General features: G+C 42.4%; 1 protein-coding gene across 9 annotated transcripts in view; it reads left to right on the top strand.

The window, feature by feature from the left end:
* The window catches only part of ELMO1 (engulfment and cell motility 1), an 813,276-nt gene that overhangs the window by 405,930 nt on the left and 392,636 nt on the right, over positions 1-14,710 (top strand). For all 9 annotated transcript variants that reach the window (XM_081244556.1, XM_081244561.1, XM_081244557.1 and 6 more), the window contains one exon: positions 5,298-5,467. In XM_081244556.1, the coding sequence (XP_081100682.1) occupies positions 5,298-5,467 (170 nt within the window). The remainder of the gene's footprint in view (positions 1-5,297; positions 5,468-14,710) is intronic.

Genomic DNA, 14,710 nt, shown 5'->3' with positions numbered 1-14,710 from the left:
GGAATAGAAAGTTTGGGAAGGGGAAAATGAAGAGTTCGAGATGCCTGTTATGTGCCCATGAGCACAGCATGTCAACCAGGCAGTTAGGAATGTGTGTCGGGCAGCCTGGAGAATACAGGTGTGCCAGTCATCACAGGTACGTGGCGTGGAAGGCCATGCGCTGGGTGAGGTTGTCCTCCACAGGGAAGGCGGGGCCCTGGGCACACTCTCAGGTTTGGAGGAGGAGCTGGCCAAGAAGCCAACAGAAGAAAGTGCCTCAAGGAGAAAGAAAGGAACACTTAGGTGTGCTGAAGGCTGCCGAGACAGTAGGAAGATCAGATGAGCGAGGAGGGTGTGCTGCACAGAGGTATTGGTAGCAGCATGGAGATGTGCCCATGCTATCCTATATTCTCTGAAAGTTTCATTTTTAATTCCATGTGATATTTCATCCTATGACTGTATCATGAGTTATTTAACCATTGTCCTATTGTTGAACATTGTGGTGGCTTCCAGGGTTTGAATACAATGCTATTTTGAGAGCTCCAAAGGTACCACACATCTGTCTAGATATTTAAATGCATCCTTTCAGTCAGGGATGCTCATCACCACCCAGGATTCCTCCAGCTCTGCTGCTCATGATCTCCTGAGGCCGCCTGGCCCAGTCTGCTTGCCTGTCCTCACCTCCTTCCACTTTCTCCTTTGCTCTCCAACCCCAGATACACTGGTCCTCCTTCCGTCCCTCCAGACATGACAGGCTTGTTCCTCCTGTTCCTCCTTTGTACTAACCATTCCTGCTGCCCAGAATATCTTCCTCGGCCCTTGCCTGATGTGCCTGACTCCTTGTCAATCAGATCTCTGCATCAATGTTGCTTTCTTAGGCTGCTTGTCCCTGAAAACCACTCCATCTTAAAAAGCCACCCATCACTATCTCATTCCCCTTTTATGTTTTGCTATGAACTCATCGATATTTAATTTCTTACTGTTAATTTGTTTTATTGTCTGCCCCCACCTCGAGGACGTAAGCTCCAGGAGGGCAAGAAGCTTGCCTCCTGTTTGTTGCAGAATCCTAAATATATAGAACAGTGCCTGGTTCAGAGTAAGCTTCCAGGAGTATTTGTTGAATCAGTGAGTGAGGATTCTGTCTTTGATTTTGAAGGGGCATAGCTTCATGGATAACTGTAAAGACTTGTCTGAATATAGGCCAAGTGAAATTATGTGCCGAGTAATCTTTGGCAAATAACTGATGCCAAAAAAGTAAGTTTTTCTTACACAACCCCAGTATCTTAATAATAAAACGTATTCTCACATTATTTTTTCTAATAAAAGTTTCACATCCACGTTATTTAGAAATTAAAGAAGGTAAAAAGAATACATATCTCTACCTGTTCCGGTTCCACCTGGAAAAATATTGCATTAAAAATGTCCCAGCAGCTTGATGTATAATAATATTTTGACTGGGGCTCACATAGGGCATTAACATCTATGGAGCAAACTTTCTCTAGGCAGACTTCATGACAAGGGTTCCTGCCCACCTGAGGAACAATCTATGACTCTGTGGGTTGGGGGAACCCTAAACGTGATCTCATCACAGTTCCTCAGTGTACCGATGAGGAAAATGAGGCCCAGAGATTAAGAGACTTTCTCCAAGGCACCAGAGCTAACCAGTGACAGGGCTGGAAGTAGCCCGGCTTCTCACTCGTAGTTCAGGGAGCTCTCCACCACAGCCCGCCAAGCTGGCCATAACCCTCCCATCCTCATGAATGGTGTGTCCCCTCCGGTGGTTTACTTATGTCCTGAAACCACAAGGAAAACTTACCCAACACCAGATGCCTTGGGAACTTGACATTTTTATGAAGAGTTGACTTCTTAGATGATGGCACTCAGGGAAGGAAGAAGGTCTGCCCTTAAGGATAAGAACACCTCCAAGAAAACAGGACATATTGTTTTCAGGCACTAGGTCAAGTGCAGGAGAGTTGTGGACTGTTCCATAGAAACTTCTCAGGTGATTGCATCTATGAACTGGATGTTGCAGTCTGACACAATTTGGAGCCTTTATTACTGTTATTGGGAGTAACTCTTTGGCTGAGACCCCAGCAAGTCAGAGTATCACTTTGTTGTACTGGTGTGTGACTGTCCTGGTAAAATATTTTTGATTTCCACAGCAGCAACCGATTAGCAGTCCTAGGATTTGTGACTACTTGGTCTTTAAAAAAATTTTTTTTATTAGAGTACAGTTGATTTACAACATTGTGTTAGTTTCTGCTGTGTATTAAAGTGATTCAGTTATACATATATATAAATTCTGTTTTATATTCTTTTCCATTTTGATTTATCACAGGCTATTGAATATAATATAGTTCCCTGTGCTCTACAGTGGGACCATGTGGTTTATCCATTCTATGTATACTAGTTTGCATCTGCTAACCCCAAACTCCCCACCCACGCCTCCCCCAGCCATCTTCCCTCTTGACGACCACAGGTCTGTTCTCTACATCTGTGAGGGGCTGTTGAGTCTTAATTCTTCTGCTCAGGACACTTGTCCTTTCCAGGTTTCTGTTGTTGTCTCTCTTCACTTCTACTATTTTCAATTAATTCATTCATGAACTTCTAAGTAGGTAACATTTCAAGCACATACAAAAGCAGAAAGAATGGTATAATAAATCTCATCTACCTAGATCTTATAATTATTGATTCATTCTTTCTATTTTCTTAGCAAATGTTTCTGCTGAGAAATGTACCCTTTCAAAAGGGCGAGTAGATTGTCTTTTTGCTCCAGGAAGCCACGAGGGGCTTCTGGGGCCCCAGCTGGAGAAGATGAGGTGGTGATTAGAAGACAGAGGCAGAGCCCATGAGCCCTGTGGGGCTGGGCCACACCTCCATCATCACTTTGAGACACAGTATCGTGGGAGTTTTAGAACAGCGGTTCTCAGCATGTGATGCCAGGATCATCAGCAGCAGCAGCACCTGGGAGCTTGTTAAACATGCACTTTAGGGGCTTCCCTGGAGGCGCAGTGGTTGAGAGTCCGCCTGCTGATGCAGGGGACACAGGTTCGTGCCCCGGTCCGGGAAGATCCCACATGCTGCGGAGCGGCTGGGCCCGTGAGCCGTGGCCGCTGAGCCTGCGTGTCCGGAGCCTGTGCTCCACAACGGGAGAGGCCACAACAGTGAGAGGCCCGCGTACCACAAAAAAACAAAAAACAAAAAGAAACATGTACTTTAGGGGACTCCACCTCAGCCCTACAGAAACAAAAACTTTGGGTGGAGCCTAGGTAGCCATGTTTTAAGAAGCCATCCAGGGGGTTCTCATGCACGACACAGTGCACTACTTTAGAGCCTGTTCCCCGAGTCCAGCTGCCCAGGCTCTATCTTAGCTCCAGCATGGACAAGCTGTGTGACCCTGGGCAAGTTACTTAACTTCTCTACACTTCCATTTCCTTTGTAAAATGAAGATAATGAAAGCTCCTGCCTGATAAATTGAATGAAGTCCTTCAGGAAGGTATTTTGAATAGTGGCTCACAAAAAACACTAGGTGGGAATTCCCTGGCAGTCCAGTGGTTAGGACTCCACACTTTCACTGCCGAGGGCCTGGATTCGATCCCTGGTCAGGGAACTAAGATCCTGCAAGCCACGCAGTGCGGCCAAAAACTGAAAATCACTAAGTAACTGTTAGCTGTTTCTATTAGTGGTATTAACAGCACCAAACACTATTAATTATGACAATGAAATCATTTTTGAGTCCTCATTATTATCATAATCTCTATCGTAAATGCAGACTTGCTGCTGGGAGAAAAAAATATTTTTCAAGGAATTCAAAGTGACTCACTTGGTTTGAATATTGTATGTTACTGTTAATGCTGTATCTCCATTTGAAAATTTTGGAGAATGGTACATCTTTGAACAGTGGAAAAAGATAAAGTGATTCTCCCTTTCTAAAAAATGGAATTTAGGGTTTGAGCCATTTGTCAGCTATGTGGGTATCAGTGAATGAGTAGGAAAGGTTCTTATTCTCCTGCACCTTCCTTTGCTTCCTTCTTCTACTCTAGTTTCTGATGCAAAGTGTCAAGTTTTGGTTATAATTACATGGGAGACCATAGTATATGTCTCTGACCAAGTGGTAGGAGTATGGGTTTCATCTGTCTTGGTCACTGAAGGATTGCATTGGTTTCCCTGCTGAATCCCCTTCGTTCTGTGGGGCTGCTTCCAGGTGATAGTGAAGGGGAGCTGGACAGGGGGCAAGGGGGCACTTGGGGTGGAGTCCCTTTGCTCTTAGTTCCTGTGTGGATTCTATTTTTTCTGCTCTGCAATCTTAGCCTTGTTATAGTTCACATGGGGCTCCTGTGATATCTCTAATCAGTTTCTGTTTGGGAGAAGATGCCTCACTGTTGGGATCAAATATACCTTCTTCCCCTTTCTCTGAAATATGACAAGTTTCAAAGGAGAATATGAGAATGGCAGAGTGCTTCAACCATTGCAGTTTTGAGTTAATAACTACAAAGATATTCAGTTATTTCTATTAAGCAAAAACACAGGCAGAAAAATGTATTATCTTATTTTTCCTACTGTCTGTCCCAACTGAAAGGTAGATATGGAAACCTTTACTGGGTGAATGAGAAATACAGAAGACACATTATTATCTAGAAGTTCAGCTCCTCCAGTATACTTCTGTCCTGCATGTAGAAGCAACATGCAAATGCCTTAAAAAGGGGAACTTTAATTGGAGACAAAGCTGCTAATTTGGTTGCCTAATTATTTTGTTTTAAATTCACTCAGTAAATAGCTAATGCACGTGAAACACGTGTTGTTGAAAAGTGGAATTTACAAGCCACATTGTGTTGTGCTGGAAGACTTACCATAACCCCGAAAGATGATTTGGGTGTCTAATGAAGCTTTTGAACATTGTGTGTAGGCAGTCATTACTCAGAGTATTGACTGAACGGGTGAACATGCTGTATAAATTTGTGTAATTGCTTAATTAAGCAAATAGCTTTCTGTCATTTATAGATAATAATTTTACTTAAAAAGTAAACATTCTCCCCATTTTCCCCTCCGCACTGCCATACCCGCTCCATTTCTGGGGTTTTACTGTTGTTGGGCTTTTGCTTTTCCTTGAGATGGAAATATGGGTCCTGTCAAAAGAGGGCAACTGATTCCCACTGTGAAATTGACAGGCATTGCCTGAAGTTGGAGTCATTGGTTTGTAATACTCATCTAGTCTTGTGCTTTTGGCCTTTGAATCTTCATTTCTCAATGAGATGTTAATAATTTGTCTGTTGTGGTTTCCTCCGTGAACACTGTGCTTTGTTTTTGTCCCCGGTGAGGCTCAAAACGCCCACCAGCTCCATGAACGAATCCAGTCGTCGAGTATGGACGCCAAGCTGGAGGCCCTGAAGGACTTGGCCAGCCTCTCCCGGGATGTCACGTTTGCCCAGGAGTTTATCAATCTGGATGGCATCTCTCTCCTCACGCAGATGGTGGAAAGCGGCACTGAGTAAGCATCTTTTACCTAGACTTCCAGTCTGTCCTGTACTTTGTAACGTTTTGGGTATTTGTTACTTTTCTTGTACTTGCAATTTCTAGTTTTAAATGCCAGAAATTGTCTAGGCTCAGGGAAAAAAAAATGGCGTTTAAGATAATGTGTGGGCTGTGGTTTCGTAATGTAATATCACTATGTTCTCCACCCACCAACTAGCCATTATCTAAGACAATCTCTGAAATTTTAGATTTACAAGGAAAAATATTAGTAATTATCTCTAAGGGCGATTCCAACACAAATTATAATTCTTCAAAATATAAATTCCTCACATCCTTTGCTTATCCCTAAAAAAAATTTTCCTTCCCTGACTCCATTTTTTAAAAAAGTTAGAATACCTCCTCATGTTTCAAAGTCTTAAACCAGGTCAAAATAACATCCCTGAAGTAATTTTTTAAAAAATTAACACTTGACTGATGAAATACATGTCCTTAATTATTTATCATTAAGTACAATAATCATTTATTGGGTACCCATTGTGTGCAAAAAAGTGGAAGTTGGGAAAATTTTGAATGATGTGAACCTTGCCATCTAAATATTTATGGAGGCAGAATTCAGTTGAGGTACAATTCCTCCTGAGGGCTGGGAGTCTAGAGGTTGGACCAGTTACATCTCATGGAACCTTATGGGGGGTGGGGGGGGAGGTGTCAGTGAATGGGCCTTGAAGGAGTTTGAGTTCTACCATGAGCAAGGAAGGAATGGGCATTGGGGAGCTCACCTTCTCAGGGTAGGGTTTGATCTCTGGTGTGATTCTCTGGCTACAGAGCCAGATGGGTCTAGCTTTTACATGTGTGGACAGATAATTCCCTTGACCACAGAATACCAGGGTAGGGTCCACAGGACACTGCTCATTTCCATATAGTCAGGTGCAACTGGTAAAGACTGTTAGAGCATGCCAGTTAGAGCATGTGAGAATGCTGAGTCAGCTAACTACATAGTAATATGCTAAATAAATAATGTGCAGAGTTGAGATAGGTATTTGTTAGGAAAGAATAAATAGCACTTAGAATTGGGGTGTAAACCTGGACCAGTTAAATCTCTCTTCAGTACGTGATTTAAAGAATGACCTGCTGACTGTACATGGTAGAGACCTATCTTGGCCCACTCCCTTCCTTCCTTCCTTTCTTCCTTCCTGTCTCCTCCTACACTTGGCATTATTTAGCCTCTGTAGTTGGCACTAATGAAGATTCTTTTTTTTTCCTCATTCAAAGAGAGCATGTTTTATAACAGCAAGAATATCTCCTGTATAAGAATGTTCTCTAGAGTTTGGAGTTGGAGGCCTTCACAAAGAAGTAGAGAAAATATCTAGGAGTGAATGGGGGCAGGGCAGTCAAATCCAAGAGGACTGACAAGCAGGACTGGGTGATCTGGAAAGGCTCAATTGTAGACAGGTATCATTTATTTTTTTAATGATGACTAAAACTCTGCTTATTACATTTTTGGCAAACATCAGCTTAGAGTAGGGCAGAGAATCTCAAATTCTGGGTGTTATCAGAATCCAAAGTGGTTACTGAAAAATTGGGGTTGGAGCTTGAAACAGCTTGAGGGAAGTTAAATTAGTTTAGGGATCCAAGAGACTGGCCCAAGGAAAAGGAGAAAGAGGGTTCTGTCTTTGTTGGAAGCTCCAGCTGATATCTAGTGTAGAGCGTGTCAGATCCCTCATTCCTTGTTACTAGTGAGCAGTGGATCGCGAGTTGTGATTACAACCACCTTCCCTGGTAACTGTGGACAACTTCATGCGACTGCCACATGTGGTGGGCCCCTCTTCACGCCCACCACTGCTTCAGGTGGGACAGTGAGCCCTGGGAGTTTCTGCCTCCATCACATTTACAAGGTGTTAGATAAAAATGTAAAACTGTCCTCATGTTTATTGATTTATCTAAGTCCCAGCCATTGATGTATCAAAAACACTGCATCAGAGCCAGTCATAATGGAACCTGCTAATATTAGGTGGTTCTGCCACAGATACCTAAGTATCCAGGGGCTTAAGCTCTGGAATATTCAGAATGACATTGTGTTAATACTTCCGAATTTATCAGAATTGCAATCATAATTACAATTACAATGGTACATACGCTGAAAGCCAGAGTCCATGTGATACGCGCCCTGAATAGAGGACTGGAGCTGAGCTCCAGTACCTCTGGAGGTTGGCAGTTATATATTTAACAATGAGGGAAAATGCATGTTAGGGGCTTTACTTTTTTAGTTTCTCATTATATTTGTTTGCTAGTGCTTCCATAACAAAATAGCACAGACCAGGTGGCTTAAAGAACAGAAATTTATATTCGCACAGTGCTGGTGGCTGGAAGCCCAAGATCAAGGTGTTGGCAGGCTTGATTTCTTCTGCAGCTCTCTCCTTGATTTGCTAATGTCCACCTTCTTCCTAAGTCCTCACATCATCTTTCCTCTGAGCATAAGCATCCCTGGTGTCTCTTTGTGTGTCTAAATTTCCTCCTCTTATAAGGACACCAGTCAGATTGGATTAGGACACACCCTAATGACCTCATTTTAACTTAATCACCTCTTTAAAGACTCTATCTCCAAATACTGTCCCATTCTGAGGTACTGGGGGCAGGGATTCGACATATGAATTTGGGGGGGGGGACACGATTCAGCCGATAAGACTCATCAAAGGGACACTCCCACCTTGTCCTCCAGAAGAGAAGGAGTAAAAACTGATACTATGTATTGTCTTGTCAACATTAGGACTTTTCATCTGTGCTATTGCCTTACTCTATAATTCATCTTGACTTACTGAGTGACCCAAAGACTGATCACTGGGGAACAGGAGGTCTGAATTATTTCTCTGTGTTTCACATGTTAATACTGAATTTACTTTATGTGAACCACAGTAACTGAATTCTTTTTTTTCTATAGTGTATCATCCTCATTAATATTTTAATTATTTATAATCTGTAAGCCATCCCAATTTGTTACATGCAGCCAGATTTCAGACAGATGAGCAGAACTCAAGACCAGATCTTGGTTTGCATTGTCTCTTACACTTTCCCATAACACTATGTTACTGGGAAGGGATGATGTCTCTCTGAATCACCTTGGTGTGTGCCCTCATCACCATTTTATATAAGTTATAGGGCATGCTACACTTAGGGATGGAGGAAAGAGGGCACTGGAGCTGTACAACCTCCTCCCTTCCTTCTGCAAGGTCCTGCAACTCATGCTAAGAAGCTGCTCATTTAATGCACAGCTATTTTCAGATCTTTTGCTCAGATGAAAAAGAAAAGAGAAAGACACTTTTCTTATAAGGAAACCCGGCTTCTCAATTAAACTTAAACAAGACTTTAATTAATTAACAGGAAACCTCTGGAATATAAACTGCACAAATTAAATAGGCCCTACAATTTGGAAGGCATTCACTTATGACTCCTGGGCACACTTCCAGCTGGGAAAGGCAGAGGTTTCCTGAGCAGGACCTGTGGAAATTTTTAGGAAACACCGAAGAAATGTAGCTGGAATTTTTCTGCTTACTTTGAGCTGTAATGAGATTCAAAGATAGACTTGCCTGTTTGCCATTGCCCAAGGCTGAGCTTTTAAAGGTCTCTCTCCAGCTGGTACCAGGAGCGACGATGGGGAAAAAATTAGCCACAAAGGAGCAAGGGGAAGTGTCACTTTGGCAGAACACAGTGTCCAAAACTTGAATTTTAATTTTTCCATTCTTGTGGAATTTTGAAATTCCATGTCTAGTTTCAGCTTGAAACATTGATGTAGAAGCAAATAAATTTGTGGGGAAGCTTGTTTCCCCAAACTGAGCCAGGAAATGGTGCCCATTAAGGAATGGGCAGTGGTTTTTTGTAAAGATTTCTCAGAAATTATATATATTTTTTTATTTGAAAGAAAAAATATTGTACCTGCAACTCTAAATCCATTGTAGTGAATAACACTGCTTTTCTTTGGGTTTTAATAAAACACTGTGTTCTTTGTCTATGCTGCTATGCACATAGACAATTGGACAGTTTACCCTGTGCCCTTCTACTGTTCAACCATCAGAAGAACAGGGGGAACATTTCCAAGAATGAAAGGATCCTTATAGTTTCCCACTTGGCAACATGACAGGAAAATTATGCCCTTGGAATATGAGTAAGCAGTAGCAACACCCTGGCAGAAAAGTTAAGAGTGAAAGAAATTAAATTCACGTATTTACGAAAAACTCATTTTTTTTTTAATTAGCTTTCTCTCCTTAATAAAAAAAATATATTTATTGTTTAAAAAATAAATGTAAGTAAGCAGAAGGAGGAGAATAAGAGTCATTTGTAATCTGCCTTTCCAGAGACAAATATTTTTAACATCTTGGTGTATATTGTTTTTGCATATTCTTTTAGATACACACACACACACACACACTGGCTTTACAAAAGTAGAATTACATTATTCATGCTCTCTGTAGCCTGCTTTTTGTACCTAAACAATATTCCCATGTGATTAAGTATTATTCCCCTCATCATTTTTGTTATCTGCCTATTAATTCATTTTTAAAGCTCTGTTGAGGTAGAGTTGATATGCAATGTAATAGGAGAATTTGAAGGATATGCAGAGTAGAGTTAACCATTCCCCTGTTGTTGGATATTTACACTGCTTTCAGGTTTTTTCAAGATTATGAACATTCTCTCATCGGTTTTTCTTTCAGCAGAATCTCTGTGAATATCTATTCTGTTGGAATAAAATTCCTGATTCAGAGGATATACACATGTTGAAGCTGTGTTAAAATAAGAACATCCCCATAGCTTGTTGACGTGTCCTAATTTGTACTTTACCATTCATGTCGGGGGTATGTCCATTCCTAACACCCTGGGCAATACTGGGCTGGCGTTTCCTTAGGGATTCTAGCTTTCCTAAGAAAAATAGCAGTGAGGTATTTGAGGAGCTTTCACTAATCTGGGGAATTTATAAGTAGTTTTTATTTGCTTGGTTGGTCATTTCTTCAAAATTGGCTGTATTAGGAACAGGGCAAATAGTCCCATAGTTGTTTTAGAGATATGTAAAGCCCTTAAGTAATTGTCTTAAAAACAAACCACATTTGCTGTATAAACTATCAATCCCCTCCCCATTCTGTCATATAGATGACACAGATGAGGATGTTTGGGTGTATGTATAGCTATGTGTGTTTGTGTTTGTAAAAATTGTCATTGTTAGCACACGAACAGTTTCATATTAAACTTCGATTATTCAGATCGTTTCCTCCTGGCTGGAATCAGAGCTGTGACTGTTTCTCAGGAGATGTGAAAATTGAGTTATGACCTGAATTAAGCACCCTGAAATGATGTCTTGGCTTTGATGTTGCCTGGCACCCACACTTGAGAATGGATTTGTAGGCTTTATTCATTTAGCAAAGTATATATTATTTAAGTGCTGACTATTCCTGACACTGGGTTAGGCACATGGGTGTATGTGTGTGCATAGAAAATACAAACATGCATATGACAGTTTGCGACTGTGTGACATTTTTTGAAATTTTGTCTTCATACAAAAGATGAATTTCTTTTTTGAAAGTAACTTTATTAACCTCCACGGACATGGATGGTTGGCTCTAACTCATGCTGTCGCTTCTGAGAATTCAGTGTCTCTTACAAGCCTTGGTTGTTCTGGAAGGTCCAGGCCAGGCCAAATTCATCAGCGACTCTTTGCCAGCCGCCAAGCACAGGTCACACCATGTGTGTCTTGCACTTCACCTCGGACAGAGGCCATGGGGAGGAGCAAGTAGCTCCCCAGACAGAGTCGGAAAGAACCTGCTCTGTGTGGTCTGTGGGCCCCAGCTGAGAAGCCTGCTGTGTCTTCCCAGCTCCCTCTGTCTGCTTTCCTGGAGCTGCCCAGGGAGTTCCAACTGCAGCAGCCCTTCTGGGGCCCTGCCAGAAATTTGCATCACAAACGCCAAAGGGGCCAACTGTCTAGGGCTTTGTCGGGGGTTGTGTGGCAGAAAATCCCTTATGCTGGAACTCCGCCTCGCCATCCCTTTTTGCTTTGTTTCTGTGTCTTTGTCTGTCACTCCGGTAATGGAAATGAGAAGGGGTCACACAGCCTGTTTAAAGAAGAGATTATCTTCTGCTAGGGAAAAGGTGCCATAGCTTGGGCTGAGGTGAGGGGCTTCTGGTCACTGTGAAACATCAGTCTTTCGAGAATCATTTGTTCTCCAGATATGTTTCTTTTAAAGTGGGTATATATTGAGAGAGAGAGAGAGAGAGAGAAATGCAGTTAGGAAAACAGACATCACAACAAAAAGTTCGTCTTCTGCTTACATTTACTCTGAAGCCAAAGTGAGGAGGTGGAGAAGTAAAAAACACTGTTTAGGCAATGAATTTCTTTCTGCACTCTGGCCAGGGAGAACTTTCTAAGGCCAGGGTCTGCTACAGGGGGTAGAACACATATATAAATCTAAGGATGCTCAGGCCCTACGCGAGAAAGTTATTTTGGAAAATTGCAGTGACGGCTTTATATATTACACACACACACCCCACAAGCATTAATTTTGTAGCAGTTCTGTTAAAAGATTAACTGAGGCATATTAAAAATTTTTACAGTGTATTTGAGCAAAAATCAGTAGAATTGGTCAGTGCCAAACTGGAAGTGGTTAGGAACACTCTACCCACCGGGGCTGGTGGGGGAGAGGGGAGACTCTTGTAGAGAAGAAGCGGAAGCAAAGCAAGGGAGTTGTTGGATTGGCTGTAGTTTAAAGTCTAGTTGGTTGTTTGTGATTGCTTGTCCTTAGGTTTCCATTTCCTAACCTGGAGGCATTTGCAGGTTTAGGGTTTTAGATTGCTTTTACAGGCCTCCAGAGCATTAGAGCCCCTTCGGTCTAAAGGCATCCTTGTTCAATTAATTTAACAGTTCCAGACTTAATGGAAAAGTTGCAAGATCAAGTTTCACCAGTTGTCCTGTTTGTGTCCTTTACAAAGACCTAACTCCAGAGAGCCCCTTGCACCCAGTTGTCCTGTCTTCTCCTAGTTGTTGCAGGAAGGGGGACCCCTTCCAAGACCTGAGAGTGGGCTCTTGTCTAATACTCAGAAATGAATTGTCCTAGGAGAAACATGTACTGACAAAGCAAAAGACTTTATTGGAAAGGGGAGTCCGGGCAGAGAGCAGCAGGGTAAGGGAAACTGGGAGAGCGGTTCCTCCACGTGGCTCACAGTCTCAGGTTTTATGGCAATGGGGTTAGTTTCCAAGTGGTCTCTGGCCAGTCATTTTTTTTTTTTTTTTTTTTGCGGTACGCGGGCCTCTCACTGCCGTGGCCTCTCCCGCTGTGGAGCACAGGCTCCGGACGCCCAGGCTCAGCGACCATGGCTCACGGGCCCAGCCACTCCACGTCATGTGGGATCCTCCCGGACCGGGGCACGAACCCGCATCCCCTACATCGGCAGGCGGACTCTCAACCACTGCGCCACCAGGGAAGCCCTGGCCAGTCATCTTGCTTGTGCTCATGTTTGGTCTGACTCAGGGTCCTTCCTGGTGGCAACGTGCATCTCTCAGCCAAGATGGATTCCAGTGAGAAAGATTCTGGGAGGTTGATGGGACCTATGGACTGGCATCTCTTCCCTCCTTTCGGCCCCTCCCGAATTCTCCCGGTTAGTTTTTGGTGGCAGCACCTTGTTTCTTATCAGGACCTCTTATTGCCAGACAACTCATCCAAGTGGTTATCATTGTGCCTGGCCAAGGCGGGTGGCTTCAGTCAACGGTTCCCTAACATAATCTCATGCAATCTGGAGCTAGTCCTTAGTCTTTCCTTTTCTCTCATGGCTTTGACTTTTTGAGATTATAGGTGAGCCATTTTTAGAATATTCCCCAATTGGGGTTTATTAAAAGGTAATTAATTAAAAGGTAATTATCAGGGAAAGATAAAAGCATGGCTTTCATAAAGATATAAAATTGAATATGTGTTAAAAGAATGTATTTTACTCATCTGATATGAGGGAACCAAGCAGATGTTTTCACCGGTTCAAAGGAAGAGTCAAAAGGGCACAAATTTATATGAAACAGAGCAATGTCGAAATGAATTGCAAATGGAGACAAAACTGGTTTTTCACCTGCAGGGAGGAAGTTAATTAAATCACCACTAGGCAGGACAAAATATACATATGCATCAGTTACCTACAACTTAAAGACAACAGGGCTAGAATCTGATAACCCAGAAGAGTAAGCCATAGACACTGCATAGTTTCCTACTGAAACACGAAGTCCTTTTTCTACAGGTTTCTCCAGTGTTTTCTTCTTTTCGAAAACATATGTCTTTGGCTAGAATATCACAGATGCTTGTGTTTATTTCATTGCATCCTATTAATGGCACATGATGTCTCTTTGTCTTATTACTGATGTTCACTTTGACCACTTGTTAAGATAGCGCCTTCCTGGTATCTCCCTGTAATGCAATTTCCCCCCTTTGTAAATAATTAAGAAATAATTTTGGAGTAGTTACACCATGGGAAATGGAAAGTGGTACAAATCAGGTTTGTATATTTTCTCCCAGAGATTTGGCGCTTCAACAATACTAACACACCACTCTTTAAAGCAGTGTAGGCCATTTTTTCCGTTTTATTCATTGGCCTATAATTTATCACTATTATTATTTATTTTGATGTCCAATTTGTCCCAGATATGGCTTTGGAAACTTCATCAAGCTGTATTCTGTGTCCTGCCTTGTCTCCCATTATTCTTTGAGCATTTCTGTACTTTTTGGCTCAGCGAAATGTTCCAGGCTTATCTAGATCTTTCCAGCCCTGGACCGAGTCATTTCTCCAAGGAGCCCCAGTTCCTTTTAGTGGAGAGTGTTTGGCTCTTGCAAAAGGGCCCAAACTCTGCTCAGGCCTCCTTCCCTATGGCCACCTACTTCTTCCACTCTGCCCAATGGCTATTTGAAGGAGAAGGAAAGGAAGCTAATATATATGTGGATGAAAAATGTCTGCCTGCCATATCAGTAAACAAAGGACACTGTGGCCATCAAGTCATCAGCCACTGCAGCTGCCCCCCCCCACCCTGAGGGGGTTCAGGATGTAGAAAAGCAGGATACTGGCCCTAAATCGCTAAGGTGCATGTCAAAGGAATGAGTTCAATGAGCCCAGACTATTGCATCTTCTCATATATGGAAAAGCACTAAATCCATTAACTTAAGATGTCTGGTTTTTCTTTAGTTAACCATAATCCTTTGATGTTCTGACTCCCTGGTTTATTGCAAAACTCCTATGTGTCCCGGCTCCT

This window comes from Mesoplodon bidens (assembly GCF_964165515.1).
Source record: "Mesoplodon bidens genome assembly, chromosome: 9".
NCBI classification, from domain to species: domain Eukaryota; kingdom Metazoa; phylum Chordata; class Mammalia; order Artiodactyla; family Ziphiidae; genus Mesoplodon; species Mesoplodon bidens.
This window is presented reverse-complemented; position numbering and strand designations above follow the sequence as displayed.